The sequence below is a fragment of the Microcebus murinus genome, chromosome 6, assembly GCF_040939455.1.
Source record: "Microcebus murinus isolate Inina chromosome 6, M.murinus_Inina_mat1.0, whole genome shotgun sequence".
Classification (NCBI taxonomy): Eukaryota; Metazoa; Chordata; class Mammalia; order Primates; family Cheirogaleidae; genus Microcebus; species Microcebus murinus.
This window is the reverse complement of record NC_134109.1, coordinates 15,781,787-15,804,951: the sequence shown is the minus strand read 5'-3', so window position 1 is coordinate 15,804,951 and position 23,165 is coordinate 15,781,787. Positions and strand designations below refer to the sequence as shown.

General features: G+C 47.0%; 1 protein-coding gene across 2 annotated transcripts in view; it reads right to left on the bottom strand.

The window, feature by feature from the left end:
* Nucleotides 1-627: 627 nt before the first annotated feature.
* KCNK10 (potassium two pore domain channel subfamily K member 10) overlaps nt 628-23,165 on the bottom strand; it is a 128,750-nt gene continuing 106,212 nt past the window's right edge. For both annotated transcript variants that reach the window (XM_012773999.2, XM_012773998.3), the window contains exons 5-7: nt 7,300-7,486; nt 3,515-3,657; nt 628-1,658 (exon numbers count right to left, since the gene is read on the bottom strand). In XM_012773999.2, the coding sequence (XP_012629453.2) occupies nt 1,035-1,658; nt 3,515-3,657; nt 7,300-7,486 (954 nt within the window). In that variant the 3' untranslated portion in view covers nt 628-1,034. The remainder of the gene's footprint in view (nt 1,659-3,514; nt 3,658-7,299; nt 7,487-23,165) is intronic.

Sequence of the window (23,165 nt, the reverse complement as noted above, 5' to 3'; positions counted from 1 at the left end):
TTATTTTTATAAAAATTTAGGATCAGCTAGACAAAACAGCAAGCCACTGGCATCATGCAAGGCAATAGTTTTGGTATTTTTCCCCCCTCTTATCAAAACAAGTGATAACCGAAGTTCCACTAGAAAAGTGAACATGGACATTTCAAAACCAGTTTATTTTCACTATTGCACCCACTGAGGAAAAACGCGTGATTGGCCTTTAACCATGCAGCGGTTGATGCTGAGTTTTCACCAATGCTTGCAAGTTCATTTAGACTGCCTACCCCTGCGAAAAAGACCAAACTCAGTAGGCTTCTGTCATTGGTTAAGGTAATATCCACAGTGTGATGTGTTTGTATTTTTTTTTCTTTTGCAATGAGAAAAGCAATTGCACCTTTTTAATACGTGTGCTCTGATCTGCTTCCAACAAATTCCAGGTGCTCTCGGGTCCCACAGACATTCATCCGGAGCTTAGAAAGACTAGGTATTTAATATTACGCACTGAATGGTTTGTATCAAAAGTGGAGCTCAGAGCGCATGCCGAAATGTCACCTCTACACCCTCGTTATGGTTAAACCAGTCCCCCGCCCTCCTTCCCCAAGCAGGTCCCCTCCTGCATGTGCGCAAGGCTCCACTTAAAAGACACACCTGTTCCTTCCGGGAGGCTGGTCTAAGGAATTAGCTGCCCTTGTCTGTGCGTCACGCCAGGGCGGCGCGGCACAGCGGCACCGCCACCGCCACCGAAAACACCCTCGACGCGCACAGCCGCGACCTGCCACGCGCGCGCCCTCGGACGCTCCCCTGCGTCCCCGGGTCGCTATCCGACATGAAGTTGCTGTTCTTTGATTCCTTTTGGCAGAGCAAGCTTTCAGTTGTTTATGGCACAGTGAAATATATTCTCCAATGCTATGTAATTTTGGACTAACAAGAAGTCTGTTTAAGGCACGTGTCTCAGTGTGAATATATATATATATAAAAAAAAACAAAAACAAAAACGAAAACAACAACAACAAAAAAAACCCGAACGCTCAGTCCAAGTCCAATGTCCTTCACATTTAGTTTCTGTCTTCAAGTAGTGAGTTGTTCTCGAGCTCCCCGTCTTTGGTGTCTGTGGGTACCATTCCGTTCTCCAGCCCCGCGTGCTGCTGCTGGATGCAGTCCATCAGCACGGCCGTGCTGGAGTTGTCCGAGTTGCACATCTTTTCTGTCTCCTCCTCTTTCTTCTCTTCATCCAGAGAGTAATTCCGGAAGGTCTTGTAGATTTTCTGAACGTCCTCGGGCAAGGCCTTTTTGAGGTCCTTGTTTTTCCTCTTGGTGAGCCTGGAGGTGGACCCGAACTTGTTGATGATGTTGTCCTCGGACGCGCCCTGCCCGTGTTTGTTGAGCTGCTCCGACCCCTTGAGGCGCAGGTTGTTGGGCCGGTTGTTGATGCTCTCCTGGGACGAGGCCTTGAAGCGGCCGGCGTCCAGCGCGGCGAAGACGGAGCGCTTCTCGGGGGACAGCATGTCGAGCGAGTGCGCCCTCTGGTCCAGGCCCAGCCGCCGGCGCTCCATGCTGCGGATGGTGGCCGCCCGCTGCAGCTTGTCGTGGATCTCCACGCTCAGCCGCCGCCGCGTCTCCCGGAACTCGGCCGTCACGTTGGCCTTCCACTCGGCCGCGTGCGCCTTGATCTCGCCCACCTGGCCAAGAGACAGAGGGGCAACAGCACGCTGAGAAACGCCTCCCTCCCTCCCTCCCTCCCTCGGGCCGCCCAGCACCACGGCCCCTGGAGTCCCCGTGGGGAGGGTGGCTCAGGGAGGGCCAGGACTTGGTGGAGCTTGTGCCCAGGGAGGGGTGTCAAATGCTCCTCCCGCCCCAGTACTCCTCACCCCCTGAACACCCATCTCCAGTTGTCCAGCGACTCGTGTGGCTCAAGGAGGCACACGTTGGGCAGAGGACCCAAAGGAAGCCTGGGATTTGGAGATGGGGACTGAATGACAGGCAGGCAGTGTCCTGCCTGGGGGAGAGACCAAAACTTGGGTTTGGACAAGCCTGGCTTCCGGTTGTGCTCCCACTCTTGTTAATTGAATAGCTTCATGTCCGGACATAAAGTGGGATAAATCCCATCCAGCTCACGGAGTTTCTAGCTTTGTTTTGTGAGGGGAGGAAATGCACCCAGCTCAGCCCTGGGGACAGAGCAGACGCTCAGCAGGCCCCGGGGCCCTCGCTGTCCCTCTGACAGCTCCATCTGGAATGGTGACCAACCTGTCCCAGTTTGTCTGGGATAGTCCCAGTTTCAAAACAGAAAGTCCCTCGTCCCCGGAATCTCCTCAGTCCTGGGCAAACTGGAATGGGTGGTCACCCCATATCTGGACCATGCCATGGCCATGTGCTATGGGGCTTGCCCTGATTTAAGAAGACCCTCCAGGACACCTGGGAACCAAATTTCCCTGGCCAGGGTGCACAATGAGGTCATGTTCTGCCAGAGCCCACAGAGCACCCTTCCTTAGAGTGACGTTTCACCTAAGGACAAGCATCAGATGTCTTGGCCCTTAATGAACAGGGCAGGCAGTGTGCGGCTCGCGCTTCCCTATGCAGATGAGTAACTCAAATCTTTGCACTCGGGAAAGTCGCTATTTATGTTGTTCTTTTCCCTCTTGCTATAGCTGATTTTCAGCGGATCAGGGGGCTATCTGGGGAATCAGACTGGAAATTGCTCTGACAGTGCTTATGTAAGCAGGAAAATTAACACTTGGGCCCCCAAAATGATATGGGAAATTTCTCCGCTCAGCGACTTGCTCCGGGGGCCTTTTATATGGAATGAGGTGCACAGAGGCTGGCCCTCTGATTATTTCTTTGGGTTTTCTTATCTCCCTCCCTGTGTTTAGCTCTTTCTTTCTTCTTACCTTGCCTTCCTGCTTTCTTTTCCTCTCTTCCTAGAACTACGTGAACATTTTTTTTAATCACAAAATCTATCTTTCCTTCTTGTGCCTTCCTTTTCTTGCCTCCTTGTAGGTTTTTGTGTAAAGGTACACGCATAGCCCTGGCCTGTCTCTACGGATCTGACGACCAGGAGGGGACATGGGTGAAAGGGACCCCTATGGCTGGCCACCGTTTGATGATTTCAGTCTCATACCGAATCCAGAAGGATGCGTGTGTTCAGCTGCATTTCCACACAGACCTGAGACCTGATAAGGGGCAATTGCACACCCTCCTCGGCCACAGTCTACCTTTGCTATTATATTTCTAGTCATCTTTTTAAAAAATCAGTTGGTTTTTACTAGTCTTTCCAGGATTTGTGGGCTGGTAAACAAATTACCATATTTTCTCATCTGCCAGAAAGGGATCCAGAAATAACTGATCTTCCATTCAACTTGGCTTTGGGGCAATGATTAAAATGAGGAAGCCTCATGAGCTACCTGCCCGCACCCTCTCCCTCCCCCTCCCCCAACATAGAGTGAGAAACTCTGTAGCCCGTAGAACAGAGACAGGCAATTCTTGACACAAGCTCGTATGATCTCAGGGGACATTCATAGAGTTAGGGAAGGGGTCCTACCTCTTCTTTTGTCTTTTTGGATAGAACCCGTAGCCAATCTCCGATCATACTGAGAACAGCTGCAAAGTAGGCAAGGCCAACAAGGATCCAAAACCACACCAGGGGCTTATACCACTCCCGGTAATTGATGCCAGCGTTTCCCCCTGAAAACAACCAAACGTTACGTTAACTGTGATCCAGCAGACGGTCTTGGCAGAGCAAACACATTCCAGTCCGTGTAATGAAGATGTCACTCCACCATCATCTGACACTTGGCTGTTAGGCTTGCTGTACCCAAGGAGGGCAGGGGTCAGAGAGCAAGGGAAAGATGTGTCCCCTCCCAAAAGGGAGCCCAAGGTGTGGCTTTATTTCCTTAATACCAGGAACAAAAAAATATCAGCAGCCAACTTGACCCACCTGTGCTCAACCTGAGCATTGGCAATGAAAGACTTTGAGCTACAGGATGACAGATCAGGGCCGGCTGTCATTGTCTCTTTCCTTAAACTTCCCTAAATTTATTTTAATAAAAATTGAGTATCCTTAAATCATCCCATATGGTTTGGAATTCTTGGAACCATTTCCATCTTAAGTACCCATGCATTTGCCAAGAGACAAGCGGACATGGAGAAGTAAAATGAGGCTTAATGGCATTATCGAGACTTTGATACATGTACCAGTGATTTAACGATGAGGGGCTGTGTTTACATTCTGCTAATCCGAAGGGTCAATTAGGCCAAGTAATTAAATCACCATAAGCTAGAACTGAAAGGGGACCTTTGAGGCCAGCTAGTCCAATCCTTTAATTTAATAAATAAAGATTACAGTAAAAAAAAAAAAAATCCATCAAACCAAATTGGCCCGTTGCCTTACTACATTGACTGGCTGTTCCATTGAAAAGACCAGTCATTTATTCCAAATAATTACGCATTTATTCTAGCCCTGCTACGGGCACTGCTGAAGGCGGCCATGCGGAATAGGCTCCCAGCCCAGCCCGCTCTCCTGAAGCAGCAGTGAGGAAGCTTCCTGAAACAATGGATGTCAGCCCTGTCCTCACTCTGAGAGACCTCATTGCCTAACAAAGCAGGCGGTAGCTGTTGCTAAGACGATCGATACTAGCAATGATTGGTAACTGTGGTATTAGTTGATGAGTGATTGCTACACTCTCCCACTTTCTCAGGGTTGTAACTACAGCTAGCACCATGGAGTTCTTATAGCATCAGTGATGCTTTGCATTTGCAGCTGGGAAAAAGCTGTGGCCACTGGCTCTTGTCAACATGCCCAAACCCAAGGTCTTGATGGCTGCTGCCACTTCACGTCAGAATTCCAACTTCTCTGCATCAAGCCCCCTTCGGTTTGGTTTAGCTGCCTCTGGTTTTTGCTTTTTCTTTTTCTTTTTTTTTTTTTTTTGGTTGGTTTTGTTTTTTTGTTTTTTATTTTTTCCTTTAGGCAACCCTCCCCTGCAACTTTTTCTAGGATATATTAATAATTCAGGCTCCTGCAACATTAAGTGGTTTTTGAGGTTCATTTCGTTTCTGTGCTACGCCAGAGAAATCTGTATGTAGCTTTCTCCTCCGGGTTATCTAGGGGTAAATATTTACCTTTGCAAGTCACTATCACCCAACAAAGATTGTCACTAGGGTGCGCCAGCGAACAAGGCAGTCAACACCCTTAACCCGCTGCTGCCTGTCTGGATTTGGAGCTCTGTTGTTCTCCCTGTCTGGATGCGAAATGCTGTAATGTTGTTGGGTTGTCCCAAACCGAGTCGACTGAAAAATAAACCAGCAATCAATCCTCCGTGACTGTGACGTTCTGATTATATTTCTTGTAGAGCTGATGCCATGTCAAATCACAGCAACCATGGATTCTTGTCAATGTATCTTTTTCCAATGATTGGGCAAGCTTCCCTAGGGCTCCCTGGAGTTTACCAAAAAGACAAGCTTCCAGTCTTTTGAGGCATGCATTCTCCAGAATGGTCTGTGTGAGCTCTGGGAACTGGAGCTTTAGAAACAGCCTGGTCTAAAATCACCGGCAAGGACGGTACCACTGTGGGTGCCTGGGAATGTGCAGGTTGCGCCCTTACTGGGTAAGTAAAGATGAAGTGCCGCTTTGTACTCAGTGTTCAGTCCACGGTGGATAATAATAATAAATAATTAATTGAAAGCATAAATGATTTTTTTAGAAAGCCTCATACTCCCAGGGCTCTGCTGTTTGTGCCCCAGATTAACAGACTGAACTAAGCAACTGGTTACACAGCTGTGTCTGTCACAAGTGGCTTTACAGGTAGACAGTCCTTGGGACAGCCTGGTGCCAGCAAAGGCAGCTCTGAAGCACAACCCACTGCAAATCATGCTTTGGGGTGCTTAAAGGTGTTTATGTTTATGAAACAGTTCAAAACCCTAGCTTCCATTGCATGTATTTAGATCGGAACCTCCACTGAGGTTTCCCACAGACCAGCTGTGGATGGTGCTAAAGAATTAACCAGAACACACCTGCAACCCGTTCCTCTTACTTCGCTCACTTTCTGTTCAGAGTCTGGGGCTGCTAATCAGACAGCAGTGGCTGAGCCCCGCGCACAAGGAAGGACTGCTGGGGTCTCGGGCCCAAGGCTGTCTGTAAACAATTTTTAATCACTTGACTTTGCAATTCCTAGTCCTTGGTCTATAAAAGGGAAGGAATTAAAAAAAAAACCCTACTATTTCTACAAAGTGGACTTCATTCTTCATCTGCCCAGTTGGAATAGCTACAAAACCACTTTGGCAGTTGTCTGTATGAAAAAATTAAAACAGAGGCAGCCATGCTCCTATTGATTAGCCTTCAACATCCCTTCTAGAATTTTCTATTCACCAGATTCTCAGAGACCAGATAACCCATCCTCCTGATGTGTACCAAATACCCTGGAGGAGCCTGGGAGCCCAGCCTGGGAGTGCCCGGGCTGCTGCTTGGCCAGGAACCGCTGGAGGAAACACGCCAGCACACAGGCTCCACCCACACATCTGAATTTACGACAGAGGTGCATGATCAAAGGGCTCACTTCTTGGAGTAGAAAATGATCACTTGTCTGCACACCTACAACTATCCCGCTAAGAGAAGACAGTGGCCTCCTCCTGCTATTCCTACCTTTCTACCACACTTTGGGAACACGTATGAAGCCAAATCTCATTTCATCTTCAAGCCCCCTGTCCCTAGATGAAATCGATGGTGGTTTTCTTTCACTTCCTTAAACATAGCTCATTGACGTTTATTTTGCAACAGGGGCTATTGCTTCTACGTGCACTCTTTCAGACTGCGTTAGATTATATTCCCTGTGGGCAGTTCTCAGTTCCCAAAGTCCTAACTCGTGTGTCTGGGTATGCCCAGGATGACTTTTGCAGGGACAGCAGTTCTCACCTAGGGGTCAGGAAGCTTCACCCGCAGGTCACTGCAGACCAAGGTGTGTGCTGATCTCGCCTGAGTTTCACATTTGCCCCCTGCTAATACACAGCCCTTATCATTTGATTCAAAGAGTCTTAATTCAGAAGATCAAGATTCAACAAGAAATTCACTTTGCGCTTGCATGATTCATGTGGTGCTAAGGGAAGCAGCACCCCGAGAAGGAAGGGGAAGCCTTTCATGACAGCAAAATCCCAGGGTGTTTACATCACACAGGACGAGGGGTGTGAAGTGAGCCCATGCTCAGCAGCCGTGGCACAGAGTCATTTTTACCTGCTTCTCCCGCAGCATCCTTTACGGTGTTTTTTTAAAAACACAGCCAGCAGACTGTCTTCCCCTGCAGGGCCCCCCGTGACTGGGACGCCCAGGGTGCTTACCTGCCACAAAATCACCAAAGCCCACCGTGGTCAGAGTGACCACCACAAAGTAAATGGACTCCAAGGCCGTCCATCCCTCGATGTATTTAAAAATGACGGCAGGGATCGTCACAAACACGATGCAGCCGGCCAAGATGAACAGGATGGTTGAGATGACCCGGATCTTGGTCTGACTCACTTGCTTTTTCTGGGAAGAGCAGAGGAGAAAGACAGGCAAGTGACGCGGCGTGGATATCTGTCCCCTCCAAATGTCACTTTGAAATTCCGTCCCAGTGTTGGAGGTGGGAGGTGTCTGGGTCATTAACGGCTTGATGCCAGCCCCCAGGTCAGGAGCGAGTTCTCACTTATTAGTTCCCCAGGAGCTGATTGTGAAAAAGAGCCCGGCACCCCCTCCCCTCTCTCTTGCTTCTCTCTTGCCATGCAATCTGCACACACCAGGCCCCCTTCCCCTTCCGCCATGAGTAGAAGCTTCCTGAAGCCCTCACCAGACGCAGACGCCGGCGCCACGTTTCTTGTGCAGTCTGCAGAACCGTGAACCCAATGAACCTCTTTTCTTTATAAATTACCCAGCCTCGCGTTTTCCGTTATAGCAACACGAATGCACTAAGACAGCAAGTCAGTGGCATCACTCGGGATTCGGAATACGGATGCGAGGGAAAAGGCATTTTCTCGGTGACTTTTAACCTTTCTTAGATCACAGGCTACCTTGTGAAAATCTGACGAAAGCTGTGCACTCTCTCCCAGAGAAAGGCACATGCAGAAGTTTTCACATGGTCTACGAGGTTCTCAGGCCCCTTGAAGCCTGACGAGAACACAAGCAGGTCTAGAATCCCTGCTTAGCTCATGCTTTGAATGTTTCTTGCGTGATACCAAGACTGCAGCCCAAACAGCAATTCTAATTTCCTCACTGGTGCAAACGTAATTATGTCCCGAGAGGGGCTAGCTGCCATTTTTCACGTGGTGTTACTGACCCTCCACTAGAGAGCCATGGGTTTGGGGCTCTTTCCCCAGTAGCAGTGCTGGATTTGCAGCCAGTTCCCCTTGGGTCAAAGAGAATATGCTGGAAAACATAACCTGAGTCAGGCCAAGATGTCTGGATGAAAAGGAAAACACAGCCACCCCCCCATACTCATTTGTAACAGACTCTGGCTAAGAATAATATTTGTGTGTTTCTTCCCCTCCTTCCCCCTGCTGAGGCTTTACATTTATAACATACTTTTGTTTTAAAGCACAGGTGTTTGAGCTGGCGCTGTGGCTGCCGTGTTTGCTGACTGTTTCTCGCCCACAAGAGACAGGACGGGAGTCAGTATGACAGGGTCGCTGCCTAGATGGGTAGCATGAGCTTCATCTCATGCCAGCCTCTGCAGGAGTCAGTCGCCAGGTAGCGAAAGTGCATTTAGAATGGGAATTAGACTATTTTGGGGGCAAAGGAATCATGCCAATGGGGTCCGGGGGTGGACAGATAGCAACACCGGTCTTCCCCTTTAATGACTAAAGACAACACTGGTGTTGCCTCTAAGCTGGATAACCAACCCTTCAGGTCTTCTCGAAACTCCCAGAATTGGTGCTGGAGACTGTCATCAGGGAACCCCAGAGCCCTACACTAGCATAAATATGTTAACTATGTGCTTAACTCCACAGTGCATGGCATTTCCGCATTGCCTATGTTGATTTGTTACAAAAGGACACTGCATTTGGGGCAATTGAGGAAATCCTTCCCACGCGATCCGCTCCTACTCCTTGCCTTCCAGTGAGTCAGAAGGCAGGGACTCTCAGAGCACAGAGAGACCTTTACGTTCACACGCCTCCTTTTACAGATGCGAAACACAAGCCAAGAGGAGTTAAGGGGCTTTTGTGAAATGATGCTAAGTAGAGGCAGAGCCGGGATCAGAATTCTGATGTAATTAACTCTCAGTCCGCAGCTTAGTGATGGAAACAGCTTTTTTCAAGTTATTCAACAATTCACCAGTTCAAATAAAGTGGCCAAAGTTGTCCTCCCCTAACAAAAGAAATCAGACTATCTCCCACTGAAGAGAGGCCAGCCTCTGTCCCTTCTTGGAAGAAAGACTGAGAATAAAAAATAGTCACTGGCTGATCTGTCCAGGAAAGCTAAAGAAATGCAAGCCTTCTGCATCAAAAGAAGTTACTTCTCTAACTCCTAGAAGGGTGCTCATTATATAAGGTGGGAACAGGGAGAAATAATTTGGTCTATGCTCTCATCAGTCCCCTCCCTATCTCCTTAGGAAAGCTACCTGAAAAATATAATTAACTGATATTGTTAAAACTGCTTATGAAAATACCAATTTTTTCCACACAGGAAAGTATCGTGACAAAATAAATTGCCTGAGAGCCACAGGGAATGTTTTGTCCATTTCAGGAATTTCCACGCTGGATATTGCAGGGCTTTGTGGGGGCAGCTTAGCCCCTTGGAGAATCCAGGAACTTCTCTATTAGCCCAGTCTTGTCTGTAGACTTGTACGAAAAGTCCAAAGCCCAAAAGGAGATTTCACCATAGATCATTAAGTCGATCTAATTGCTGCCAGTGGGAGCCTCATCCCTCCCCCCTGTAAATCGTCCTCCTCAAAGCATAATGAAATTAAAGTGAATTGAATGTTCGTGAGATGCTTGTTAAGTCATAAATTGGGATGCGAACATAATTGCAATCTAAATAGGTTGAGGTTGGCAAAGGAGGGCTGCAAGTACGTGGGAAGCTGGAGACATTCCTGGGCTTGAGGAGATAGGCAGAAGGGAAGGTGTGGAAGGACAGGGAGTGGATTTGTATGGTGGCAGAGGAGCAGGTGTATGGCAAAGGGTAGATGGTGGCGTCTTAATTGCATTATCTACTGGAGAACTGATCAGCGAGGTAAATATTTCACCACTGCCCATTGCCCAAACCAACCAGTGTGTTCCTGGGCTGCTTCTCCCAGACATCTGAGGGTGATGCTCTGACTGGAGCATTTAATTATCGGGGTATTTTAGGGACTTGAGAAACAAGTGTCTTGCATGTGTATGTGTGTGTGCATAGGTGTATGAAAATATGTGTATACCAATACTTGACTATAAAAAGAAGAGGTGTGGGTGTAAGATTTTAGCAATATCTGTTATTCTGGATACCCACGTTTTTGCTGCCCTCTAGGCATTTAAAAAAAAAAAGTTGTCTTAATTAAACATTTGAAAGTGTAGCTTTCACGATGGAACCACAAACCATCACATGCGCTGCCATGTGGGTGATCTTCATGTTTCTTGTCCCCGTTAGCCCTGCAACTGTCACTACGACTGTAAAATAGTAGTAGTGTTTAAGAACACAGTCTGGGGACAGGCTGCCTAAGACACAGCCTGTCACGACTACCAAATAGCTGAGTGACTTCGGACAAGTTCCTCAACCTCTCTGTGCATTAGTTTTTTCCCTCTATCAAAGAGCGATAAGAAACCCCACCTGACAGGACTAAATAAGTGTGGAAAAGCTTAGCACAGTGCCTGGTAAGTGTTCAGTGATTGTTAACAGGCACTTTTAATGCAAAAGTTTGAATCTTTCCTCAGATCTAGACAGTCCCAGATTGAACGCTTCCCTCTGCTATTGAGAAAGTTTTCTCATATCCCTGGCTTCATTTAATCTTTGTTCGGCTTCCAGAGGTTGCTGCTGGTTGTCCCTCCATGGAAACATTATCTCACATAACTGCCTCATTTTCAACGAGAATAAAAGTCCTCATTCTCCCTTGGTTCTCCCCTGTGCCGGCTCTGGAATGAGCTCTCAGACAGTCTGGGCTCACAATCTCAGAAGCTTTCTCATTTGCCTCCCGATTCATTTCCCCCTGGTTTCTCACCATCCTTCTGAGACTGCCAGGAAAGGCAGCTAACGTTTGCTATGTCAAGAGGCAGCTGCAGAGGGGCCCTGAGAGGCACGAACCTCACTGTCCCCGCCACTTACAGAGCGAAGTCGCGTTGCCACGGCGGCGGCCGGGTTGCCAGGCACACGCGCAAGGCTTGTTTATCAGCAAGCAGAGCAGCTGGCACAAAGCCCTGCGAGAGCCCAGCGCCAGCCCAGCTAATGTGTCCGTAGGCTAGCAAAAGTATCTGCGAAGAGAGGGCTCGCTATGATATTTGGGCAGAAGCGATAGGATGGTTGTGTCTTTCTGTCCAAATGTTGTTTTCACACTTTGCTGACTGGTTAGAATAGATGGTGTGTTCTTCCCTTTCTCCTTATACAAGCGCTATCATACGAAACTATCTCCCATGTCTCACTGGCACTAACTAGGGGAAGTTTTGAAGAACTCAACCCCCATCTCCTGCACAGTTCATTTAGTTGTCAAAACGATGCGTGCAATCATTCCCAAAGGAGGGGGAGCCAGGTTTAAGAGCTCTCCATTCAGAGGGGTGTGTAAGTACTGACAGTTCTATAAGTGCTTCCTTGTTTCATACCTCGGAGGGCTAAAGCCACGTGTCCAGTTCTCATAAAGCAAAATTCTCTGGCTGTTTTTGTTTACTTCCACAATGTTATTTTAGAGATTTGTATATTTCTATTCATTCCTGGGCTTTTTTAATTATTTGATTTTTTACCCCCTCTAATCACCATTCTTCCTGTCATCTTTATGTGATTTTCTTAGAATCCTGAAATTAACAATCCAGATTGCTTTGTCTAGCTGAAAAATTGTTGCTTTGTTGTGATTTTTTTTTTTTAGCCAGGACGTGAGGGATTTTATTCAATATAAAGATACTGTAATAAAAGTCCTAAAACGGAGAGCTAGGCCTGCGGAGCTCTAGTTTAAGGCTCAGTTCAGTTTTGTTGAAATGCAAACATATCACCATGGCAATGCAATTGAACTGAGGACAATTTCTCAAAATGGAATGATAATAGGGACTGCCTCGCAAAAGGATTGACTTTATTTTCTTATTATGTTTTCCTCAAAGATTTCTTTAAAAGGTCCACCTGTAACTAATAATTTCAACATCACAACGAATAACCTTGTGGTGCGGGCAATTCTATAAACTAGGAAGAGAGCTTTTCAACATTGTTGCCTAAAATCTCCACAGCAGAAACACTCTAATCACACGTGAGTGAGAAGAATGTAGTGGAACCTACACGGAGCCTACTGAAAATGTCCTACTCAAAAAATGAATGCACAAATGGATTATGATCTCTGCAAAAAAAGTTATATCCACCAACTGACACTGAGTCACGCTGCAACATATAACAGACCGGCCAATTCAGTGCTATGCTGGTTTTACCATGCAAAAGTTGTTGAAAGAGATTTCGGTACATGCAATTAAATTGTTTTTATCACAGGACTGCCAACACAGGTGCATCTGGCATAGAAAAAAAATTAAACTTCACCAATAATAAAAACTCTTAGCTGTTTCACTCCAGGAAGAGTTTAATTAAAATCTCTGAAAGTTTTCTGTTCTAGAAAGTTGGTGGTTGTTAACATGTGAAGATAATAATCTATTGGAATATAAAATGTCGCATTCAAAACTCAATGAGTTCATTCATTCTGCACATAGTTACTAAGAACCTTTACATATCAGGGACTGTTCTAGTTGCAAGGGCTGGAAAGAAGGAAGGAAGAAAGGGGGGAGGGAAGAAAGGAAGAAAAAACAGAAAGGAAGGAAGGAAGGAAGAAAAGAAAGAAGGACAGAAAGGAAGCAAGAAGGAAAGAAGGGTTGGGGGAGGAAGGAAGGAAGGAAGGAAGGAAGGAAGGAAGGAAGGAAGGAAGGAAGGAAGGAAGGAAGGAAGGAAGGAAGGAAGGAAGGAAGGAAGGAAGGAAGGAAAGGAAGGAAAGGAAAAAAGGAAAGGAACAGGGGAGGGGAGGGGAGGGGAGGGAAGGGGTGGAAAAAAGGGGAGGGGAGGGGAGAGAAGGGGGGAGGTTCATTCCTCTTGCACACAAAGTCCAGTGGGAACATCTGAGCCTTTGGCTGCAGCCTCTTTGTGGTGCTGTCCATGGTGCCCCATCCTGGTAGCTACTGAAGATCAAGTTTAGTACCTAATGACAGTCTAGTGATCAAAACTATCACCTGGGAGAGAAGAAAGGAAAGAATAATATTCTTGCAGCGCTGGTGTGTGGAATATAAAAGTGGGCCAACCACAATGGATGATCCTTGCCAGCCAAGCATTTAGAAACCATGTCCCAGAGGCCTGAACCACCAGCCAACAATCACACCACAGGCAGGAAACATCCAGACAAAACCCGAGCTGAAGAATGGTCCTTCTCTTACCTTGAGGTGTGAAAAAAAAAAAAAACCCACAGAAAGGAAAAGAGGACAGGAACGCTTGCTCGAGAGCCACATCACCCAGATAGTCAATTCCTGGCAAGCCCGGCAGATGCCCTGCCCAGCGGCTCTCCTGTCTGGATTTCGGCGGCGTGGTGAACATGCCCTCACCCCAAAATGCCGTCACCTTCCCACCATCACACGCAGAAGCATACAGTAGTACTAGAGTAACAATGCTACACGCAGCTGAAAGGTAAACTCACCCTTCTCCTCCCTCTGGCTAACAAAGCTCAAGGTCATAGTTCACTGGCTAAGTGGGGCACTACAGTTAAGGCACCACGTCCTTCTAACAGGATGAATGCTCATTTCTAACCCTGATGCTTCTCTCCTTGTACAGGGAGCTCCACCTGCTGTAACACACGTGGCCCCCTGGCTCTTACTCTGACCCAGGAACTGTGAACTTGGCCTCTTTCTCTCCCCTTCCTTTGGGGGACAAGCTGCCCCCAAGAAACGCCCCTTGTGATCTCCTGTCTAACCCTGGGGTTGTGTTAGGAAACCCGTCTTCCCACAGATACAAGCCGTGTTCTGCAGTATTGAGGGAACATGGCGATGTTAAGCCGCAATCTGTCATCTCCTCTGTCTTATTTCCAAGTGGTTCATATCTGAGGTGATAGAGAGGGAATGCTGATTATTGGGCTCTTTCAAAGACCCCCGTCATCTCAACTCCCCTCTCCCCGCAGTCCTCCCCATATCACGATTTTTATTTTTTTTTTCGGAAAGCTCAGTGATCATCTCGCTATGAAGGGGGAAAGTTGTCAGTCCGACCGCCTGGTGTGGAGCAAGCCCTCTTCAAGGGGAGGTGAGTTCCCTTCCTTAGATTGTCAGTGTTCCCCAGGAAGAAATACATAGAAAAGCAGGAAAGTAAGATTGAGATTACAGTGGGTCTCCTGCTGGGGGCGCTCTCCTAAAAGGCCAGTGGATTGGGACAGCCATCAAGGAAGGCTGAGCCCTGGCCAGAGCTGTCTGGGAGGGACAAGAACCCCGCACAGGGGATGGGGTTAAGGGTGTCGCAACGCAGCCGCCCATCAGAAGAGGTAAGTAAAACACTAGCTCGCCCCGCTGGATCACCTAGAACACTTTCCTCTCTCTCATCCTTCCCAGACATCTCTTAACCATGTGCCTGTTCACTAGAACCAGCACCCAAGAGTACCCAGAAAGCGGGAAAGAGAAGAGAGCTCTTCTATGCCACCACCATGGCCCCAAACCCACTCCTGTGAGTGGCCCTGAGGCTACCAGATAGAATGATTATCTATCCGCCCAAGAATCAAGGTGAGTGACAAACAGGCATGCATTTCCTGGCTTCTTATTTCTCTTGCCTGTTAGAAGATTTGAAGAAAGCCTCCAAGATCAGCCAGATTGAGTCAATACCTATAAAAATGCCTGGGTATTATTGGATAAGTGCTAAACAACACCCACTCCTCATAGCTCCTTGCTTGCTTCTTTCATTTCTTCTTTTCTTTCTTTCTTTTTTCTATTTTTTTAGACAAACACTTTTTTTTTAAATTTCAGCATATTATGGGGGTACAAATTTTAAGGTTGTGTATAATGCCCCTGTCCTCCCTCCCCCTACAAGTCTGAGCTTCAAGCATGACCATCCACTTTTTGATGTAAGCACAGAGGGAAGAAAATGAAATAAGCATTAAGAACTATTATAGGGAAAAGATGCGTGAACTAGAAGAGAAAAAGGCAATGTGAAGCAAGAAGAACTTAGAAAATTGTTAAGAAAAATTAATTTGAGAGCGCAATTGAGCAAAAGGCTTTAGGGTGTAGGAAGCAAAGATGGAACAACAGTTTGCTGGATCTAGAATTTTCCTGGAGGTATAAGAAGCCTCCCCAGCTGGGCTTGGACCTAATTGTTTCAGAGATAGAATAAAATGGAGAGAAAAGAGAAAGGGACATGTGTGAACTTTCTAGTTAGACTAAGAACAAAAACATAAATAAGAAGGGAACACACATTTATAGAAAGTCATGCAGAAAGAAATCCTAAACTAGAAAGCCCTGCATCAAGGGAACTCAACAGAAACGCCCAGAACTGAGGAAATCTCTTTAGCAGGATATTTTCCAAGCTAAGAATAAAGTTGAACTCTATGTAACGTTTCTAACCTTTCCTCCAGTCGCTATTTATCGTGCACCTGCTCTATGTCAGGTACTGACCTAACTTCACTGGTGAGTAGAAGAGAACGGCCCCCAGGGTCCCAGAGCTAGGAGGGGGTGAGACAAACACTACATAATCACACAAGCAAATACACAGTCACGGCTTGTGATAAATCAGATGTGCCATGAAGGGAAAAGAATCCTCAGAGTGAGAGAGTTTAACGGGGGACCTAATGACGCTGTTGACAGGCCTGCCTATCACAGTCCCCCATACTTATTGTCCATGCCTCTACTTCTCCTTTGTAGTAAAGGGAGTTGCTGCAAATGACCCAAGACAGTGCATTAGTGCTGGAGAGAAATAACCCTGCCATGGGGCCAAGGAGGTTCCAGTGAACTTGGACTTCAAATACACTGGCTGTTTTCCGCTCACGGCAAAGTCGCCAATGATAGCTAAGTGGCAGAATCATCCAAGGCAGGCACCTTGACACGCTAAGAGACTTGTCCTCTTTGTGTGTCACCCCAAGTTTTACGCAAATGCCTCCAGGAAGTTCCAGGTTCCAAGTGTGCGTGCACTTTAGACAAATAAATGAACACAAAATACATTTGTTTATTCATCCATCATTCAGCTGTGATTTTTCAAGAGTAGCATTGCTCTTTAATTCGATTAGAATGGATTTGGTTAGAATGACTGTAGTGAACCCTGTTTGGATAGCTGAACACACATAATAAAGGTCCTTGTTTTTAATTAGTACATTTCTTCCTCTTAAAAGAATTAAGTTATATGCAAACCCTTTAATGGAGCTTAATGTAATTAATAAAGCATCCTTTTACCTTTTGTGAAGTGACTGTTTAGCTATGCAAAGGAAAGCAGGCCTGGGCACCACTGGGCTATAACCTAAGGACCCATGCTCCATAAGGTGAAGTAGTGAACAGTGCTCACCCTTAGGTAGGTCTGTGTCTCTATAGATAATATTTTCTTTAGAGAAGTATTCTCTTTAAAACACAGTTTTAGAATATATTGCTTCTGCAAAGTGTTTAGTAGAGATATACGTGCTCTCATTTGAACAGTTCTTCACAGAGGACCAGAAACTGGGACCCTAAAGATAGTAAAAAAAGACTCCCAGGCCTCCTGATGTTCATCTCACACTGGAAGAAAGATTAGCACTGAACCTCATGACGCTCAGCCTGGAATGTACTGTGAGTGACCATCAGGGATGCCGTCATTGGTTGCCTAAGCCACTGCACTATCACGTTGTGATGGAATGGCGCTAACATGACCACAGGGCGTGACTACTGCAGAGGATGCTGGTCATTCTTCTTGCCTGCCAATCATCTGAACACAAAACTTCCTCCCAGTACAGAAGCTGAAAAGTACCCACTGCTCACTTTCCCAGCCTCTCTCTCTCTGGCACCCCACAGACTGCTCCTAAGTGAGGGGTGAAGGTCTCAGCTTGCAAAACCACTTTCTCCTCTCCCAGGCACTAAGTAAAACAAGGCTAGGGACAGAGTCATAGAGAAGGCAGAACGACCACTGGGCCTGGAGTGAAAGGATGGTAGGACAGACAAGGCCTTTCTGGGGTCTTCCAGGGAGACTGGCAAAACCTCCAGCCTGCAGGACCAGAGGGCCAAGAGGAAAAGATTAAGAGGCAGAGCCCGTCTCTGGTGTGGACACCAAATGATCCACCACCTGTGCACAGCCACCTCTCAAGGGTTCTGGTGAGAGACCCCAAAAGAGGGTGAGAGACTTGAGTGGGTGTACATGGTAGGCAAACCGTGCCCTTGATCAAAGTGGAATTCATACCGCCAGATGTCCCAACTTCCATGGGACAGTTGGTGGCAGGGGGAGGGGTGGACACACCATTGATGTTCTATAAACAAATAGGGACCGTGTGGAAGCCATTCCAGGGCTGGTGGCAGCAATGGTGACATTATATACCATTTTAGGGGCAGTCACAAGCATGGTTCCAGCAGCAGCACAGCAGCCAGAGTTAGCTGCACTCTCTGTACCAGGCAGACAGTACTGGCTTCTTCCAGAACCGCTTCTGTAATGTGATTTGGGTCACCGTTCTTAGTGGTTTGGCTTTCTGACCATTCCAGGGATTCAGAAACTATCCAGTATCCTTTTTAAAAAATTTTTTTTTCTTTTTTGTTTAAATTAGCCATAGTTGGTTTCTCTCATTTTGAGCTAAGCCGCCTGCCTGCAGCAGCCACTCCCAGAGGCCAGGGTCTGCTGCCATCAGCCGCTTGGAGGCAGGTCAAGAACACAGCCCCACTGGACCCCCTGATGACGGGCTGGAAATTCTGGGCTCCAAGAGCAGCCAGAACTATAACCAGATGTGATGCAGCCACCATGGGCAGCCTCTCTCTGGCATCCCTAAATCTTAAAAAGTTGGGTTAAAATGCACAGCTGGTCTCAGCTGCAGTGCGGAAAGAGTTGCATCTACTCCTGGGAATCTAGTGTTATAGAGGAGAGCGCTGTCGGCACAACCCCCAACCCCAGGAGGGCAGGAGCGCCCCCTGCCCTTTCTGAGCGCCCCTGCAGAAGAGGCCCGCAATGCCGCTGAGAACTGCCGGTGGTCAGCGTGGAGGCTGGCCGTCCGGAAGGAGCTGATGGAGTCACAGGCGGAGAGCCAGGGCATGGTGACCACCCCTGCCAGCGCCACAGGGCAGGGAAGCATGGAAAGGGAGGTGGGGGTAGAGGGAACACGCTGCTGTGGTGCCAGGGGAACACCGGATTTGGCCCAAGCGTAGATACAAAGAGAAAAGATTCAGAAGTACAACTATCCACATGCTAGTGGTGCGTCTCTCTGGACAAAGTATATTCCCCTGACTTTATTTTGCTCTTTGTACTCCTCTGCATTTGCCAAAGTCTCTGCAGGGACCAGGTATTCTCTCTGCAATCTTTGTAACAACAGAAAATGAAAAGGGGGAGAGGAGGGAGACAGCAAGAGGAAGAAGGAGAAGAGGGAACAAGAGAAAACAACGAACATGCTCTTGAGTGTGGCGGCGCTTCCCTGGAGAAATAACAGCCCAATGCCCCTGACAATCATTCATTCGCTCTGCCTTTCTTTCTTTTAGGAAAGGAGTGACAACCGATCCCTTGAGGAAACACGGAAAGGAGAAGGAGGGGCAGGTACTCCCCACGGTGAAGTAAGAGACGGGGCTTGTCTGAGCCTTCAGCATCCGGGAACATTTGCCAAAGGTGGCGACGACGGGGGACCCTGAGGACCTGGCCTTGCTCCAGTGCAGCAGCTGCATCCTGCCTGCTGCTGGTGCCATGGAGCCCCTACTCCTGAGCACAGTGTTGGGGATCCCTGCCGTCGCCAGCACCTTCCACACCCCCTCTCTACTTTAGCACCTAGAGAAAATACGAGAGTGATCGTTTAAGGTTAAACTATTCTATGAAGGAAATAAAACTATTGTCCAGCAAGAGAGAAACTGACAGGACTTTGTAATAGGGAATGCTAGTAAAAGCATATATTCTAGACAGGCTAAGCAGATGGATGCACACACACACACACACACACACACGTGTATATAATATTCTTGGAACAGTATTGACTGTCAATAGCGTAGAACTACATCAGGAGAAGAGGCTTATCTATTTGCACATGGCCATTCACACGAGACTAGAAATTACCTATTTGAATTCTTGAAAGTTACATGGCAACTTCCCAGAGGTTTTTATATAACCCTGTTTGGATCGTAGCACCCTAAAAGGTGCTTTGTAAATGTGTCGGGGTGTTTGTGGCTGCCACAACACCTGGGGCTGGCACGCAGCGGAGGGCGTCAAGCATTCAGACGTCCTGCGACACAAGAGTGAGTGCCACAAAGCAGAGAATTATCCCACGTTTAGTTGGGAGTTTTGAACGTACCACTGAGAACAATTCACGTTTAGAATCATCTGAGACGAGAGCCTAACTCCCTTTTACATACAAAGACACACACAAAAAAATATTTTTGCACTGCTTTGATATAGACCAAATTTTACAAGAGTGTGACTCCAATGTAAATTGATTAGTTGGAACCTTGCTGAGAGTTGTTCTCTATTTTGGAAAAACCACATCACTGGAGGAAAAGTCCCTCGTGGCATCTTAGTCACTGATACAACACACTTGAACCCACATGCATCTGGAGCTACCGCGTCCTACATACAGATGCCAAGACTCGCCGCTTCGGCAGGTCTCCTAGGGTTTCGCAACCAAGCACCTATCATTGAAACACGTATTATTTGGTTATAAATTACTTTCCTTCTCTTTCTCCTTTATGTTGTAGCTAGAAAAAAATTCACTGCATCTTTCAGAATTACATGCATAGGTAAGTTGCAGTATCTATGAACTTCATTTCAATGTGGTAAAGGAACATTAATGAATATTTGCTATAAAAGGGGGTATTGGATACACAGGGTTAAGAATCACTGGGGGGCCAGGCGTGGTGGGTCACGCCTGTAATCCTAGCATTCTGGGAGGCCAAGGTAGGCAGATCGCTCGAGGTCAGGAGTTCAAAACCAGCCTGAGCAAGACCCCGTCTCTACTAAAAATAGAAAGAAATTAATTGACCAACTAAAAATATATATATATATACAAAAAATTAGCCAGGCGTGGTGGTGGATGCCTGTAGTGCATGCTAGCACCTGGAGATACAGTGGCGACTGGACAGGTGGAACCTGACCTCACACAACTGTCAGGCTGATAGGGACGGCGGGCATCGAGCGCGGAACTCCAGTACAGTGAGATGAATGTATTCTAGGGTATACGAGGTGCTATTGGGAGGGGGGAGGTGTGCTGAGCTCATTTAGAAGTCAGCAAAACCTCCCATAGCAACTGACATTTGCATCGAGACCAGGAGGCGGGGGTGGGGGGGTGGGGGGAGTACATTGTTTGAAGCACCATAAACATCACGCTCAAAAGTCTGGAGACAAGGAGTGTGGCGCATTCCATGCCAATGCTCAGGCCCGTGAATTTCCCACGGGAAGCAGGGACTTCTCCCCAGACACGACCACCAGCGCTCTCACTCCAGGAAAGAACTTTAACTGTGCAAAACATTTAAGTTTTTGATTGATATAAACTTTTCGCAAAATTCGGTTAGTGGGTTCTTTTGTTGTTTTTGTTGTTTCCCTAATAATAGAGAAGAAATTGAATCCAAGACATTTCTAGAAATATCATGAAAACTAAAGGCACGCGATCACTTTAAAAACAGAAGGGAGATGGAAAGCGGCGTGTGCCCATTTTCTAGGCAGGGGGCAATCCCTTCAACTCCTAAAGTCCTCCAATAGTGGCTCACGGAAGCAGGTGTCACATATTTATTTGACCATCTGCACAGGTCCTCTTCCTCCTTGGGGAAAAAGGTTGACAAGCCTCCAAAGGGCAGGTAAGAGAGAGACACCTAATATAAATACAGAATCAAAGGGCTAAGGACAATTGAGACTTTTTTAAAGAGCAGTGGAGTCAAGAAGCAAACAGCGATGTCAGGAAAAAGGATGAAAGCCAGAAAGAAAGTGGTAATAGCACTGTGAGAACACCATCTGGCATGTAGATGTCATGCACTTCATTTTAAATGTTGATATTTGCTTTCTTGTTAGCTCCGGTGCCAACTCTGTAACAGTACTTAGTAAAATTCATTTTAAAAAAAAAATCACATAGAGGTTCTCTGTACTCTATGCTTAAAAGCATACATAAATTCCTTTTCTTTTTTTAACCGCATGCTATATATTCCTGTTTCTAATTGTGCAAACTGATCTGCAAAGCAGTTTTCGAAGGGAAAGTCCTAACTACTGATACAAGGTGCCCGGTGCGTTTATTTGTGCCTACTCTGCAGTAAGAGAGGACCTGGGGGATAGGGGTATGGATCCGTATACAACCAAAATATTAATAATAATTTAACGCTGAGTGTGGTGGTTCACACCTGTGATCTCAGAACTCTGGGAGGCTGAGAAGGGAGGATCGCTGAAGGCCAGGAGTTCAAGACCAGCCTGGGCAACACAGTGAGACTCTATATCTACAAAAAGTCCCAGCAGCTCGGGAGGCTGAGGCAGGAGGATGCCTTGAGCCCAGGAGTTAGAGGCTGCAGTGAGTTATGATCGTGCCACTGCACTCCAGCCTAGGTGACAGAGCGAGACCTTGTCTCAATCAATCAATCAATCAATAAATGAATAAATAAATATTAGTCCTTTCAACCATTCCCCAGGCTCATGGAGAAAGATTGTGGATGTTAACAGTAAAATTCATTTCTGCCAAGGAATAAAAAAAACGAACACTGCTCAGGCTAAGTGGAGAAATGGTGTAACAATACAGCGTCTAAACAGGAGAGACAGCACTCGAACTCAGCAAGACCCCTCTTCCCGGGGTCCCTTGTTGATATCCGAAGGGTCAGGAATCTTTGAGGAGGAACCTTCAGTCTCTTCCTTTAGTATCTTTTAGTAACACTTTGATGCTTTATAAAAACAGAAACTGGCCCAGGTGTTCAAGATTTATTTTAGTAAGAGCACAGGCAAACCAAAAGGCAATCAGCATGTAGCTAAAATAAATTCGTTTATATTCTTTGATTTTTTTTCTCTTTTAAACTAGAATCTATGTGTGTAGTAGAATATTACGGACACATGTGGGTAAACAGTAGCAGCCAATGCAGTGCAGCTGAGACGGAGCACACAGCCCCCCGCTAGGCACAGACAGACGTCAGAGGCACACTCAGTGGGACCCCAGAGAAGCTGTCTGCACTCCTCCTTTTTGTCATTTGCCTTTCACAAGGGCTCGATGAGACTCAGCCAATGCATCCTCTCCTCCTAGGGTAATGACTGTGGCTGGGGTTTTGTCCCAGGCCTAAGCCCTGCTGCCCACAGGTGTCCCTCTCTCTGTCACTGCCCTTTCTGCACGCCCCTATCCCGACTTCTCCACTGCCACCCATCTCCACGCCCATTCCCAAGGAGGGTGTGACAGAGGATGGCCTCTGTAAGCATCTCTTCTTCGTTTGGGTCTATATAGCCTACAGGCCCCTGGGTGCATGGAAAGGAACCTAGTCCATGTCTCTCTCCTGTCTAATCAAATTCACATCAGTAAGTATTTGCCAAACACCTCCAAAGTGCTTAGCCCTGAGCAGGTCCTGCAGGGGTACAGGACAAGAAAGGGACAGTAGCACTTAGCTTCAAGGCCCTTATGCTTTACTTGAAGAGAACAAGCCACTGGCAAGCCAAGACAGGTGCCTGTGTGATATCAAATGTACAAGCTAGAATTCACAAGTCCCTCCTCTGGGTTCCCATAGTGAACAGTGTGCTATAATAGTATTAAGAATAAATAGCATTTATTGAGTGCTATGTGGCAGGCAGAGCTCTCATGCACCAACTAAGTACCAAAAGAGATGGGTACTATTATCCCCCTTCTTAAATAAGGAAACTGAGGCACAGCCGGAGGTCATGTGGCTGGTAAGGCCCTTATGTACGAGGCAGCATGACTTGAGAGCCTGCCGCCCCGCTCTAGCATCATTCTGCACAGTATTACGGACAGTGGCCTTTA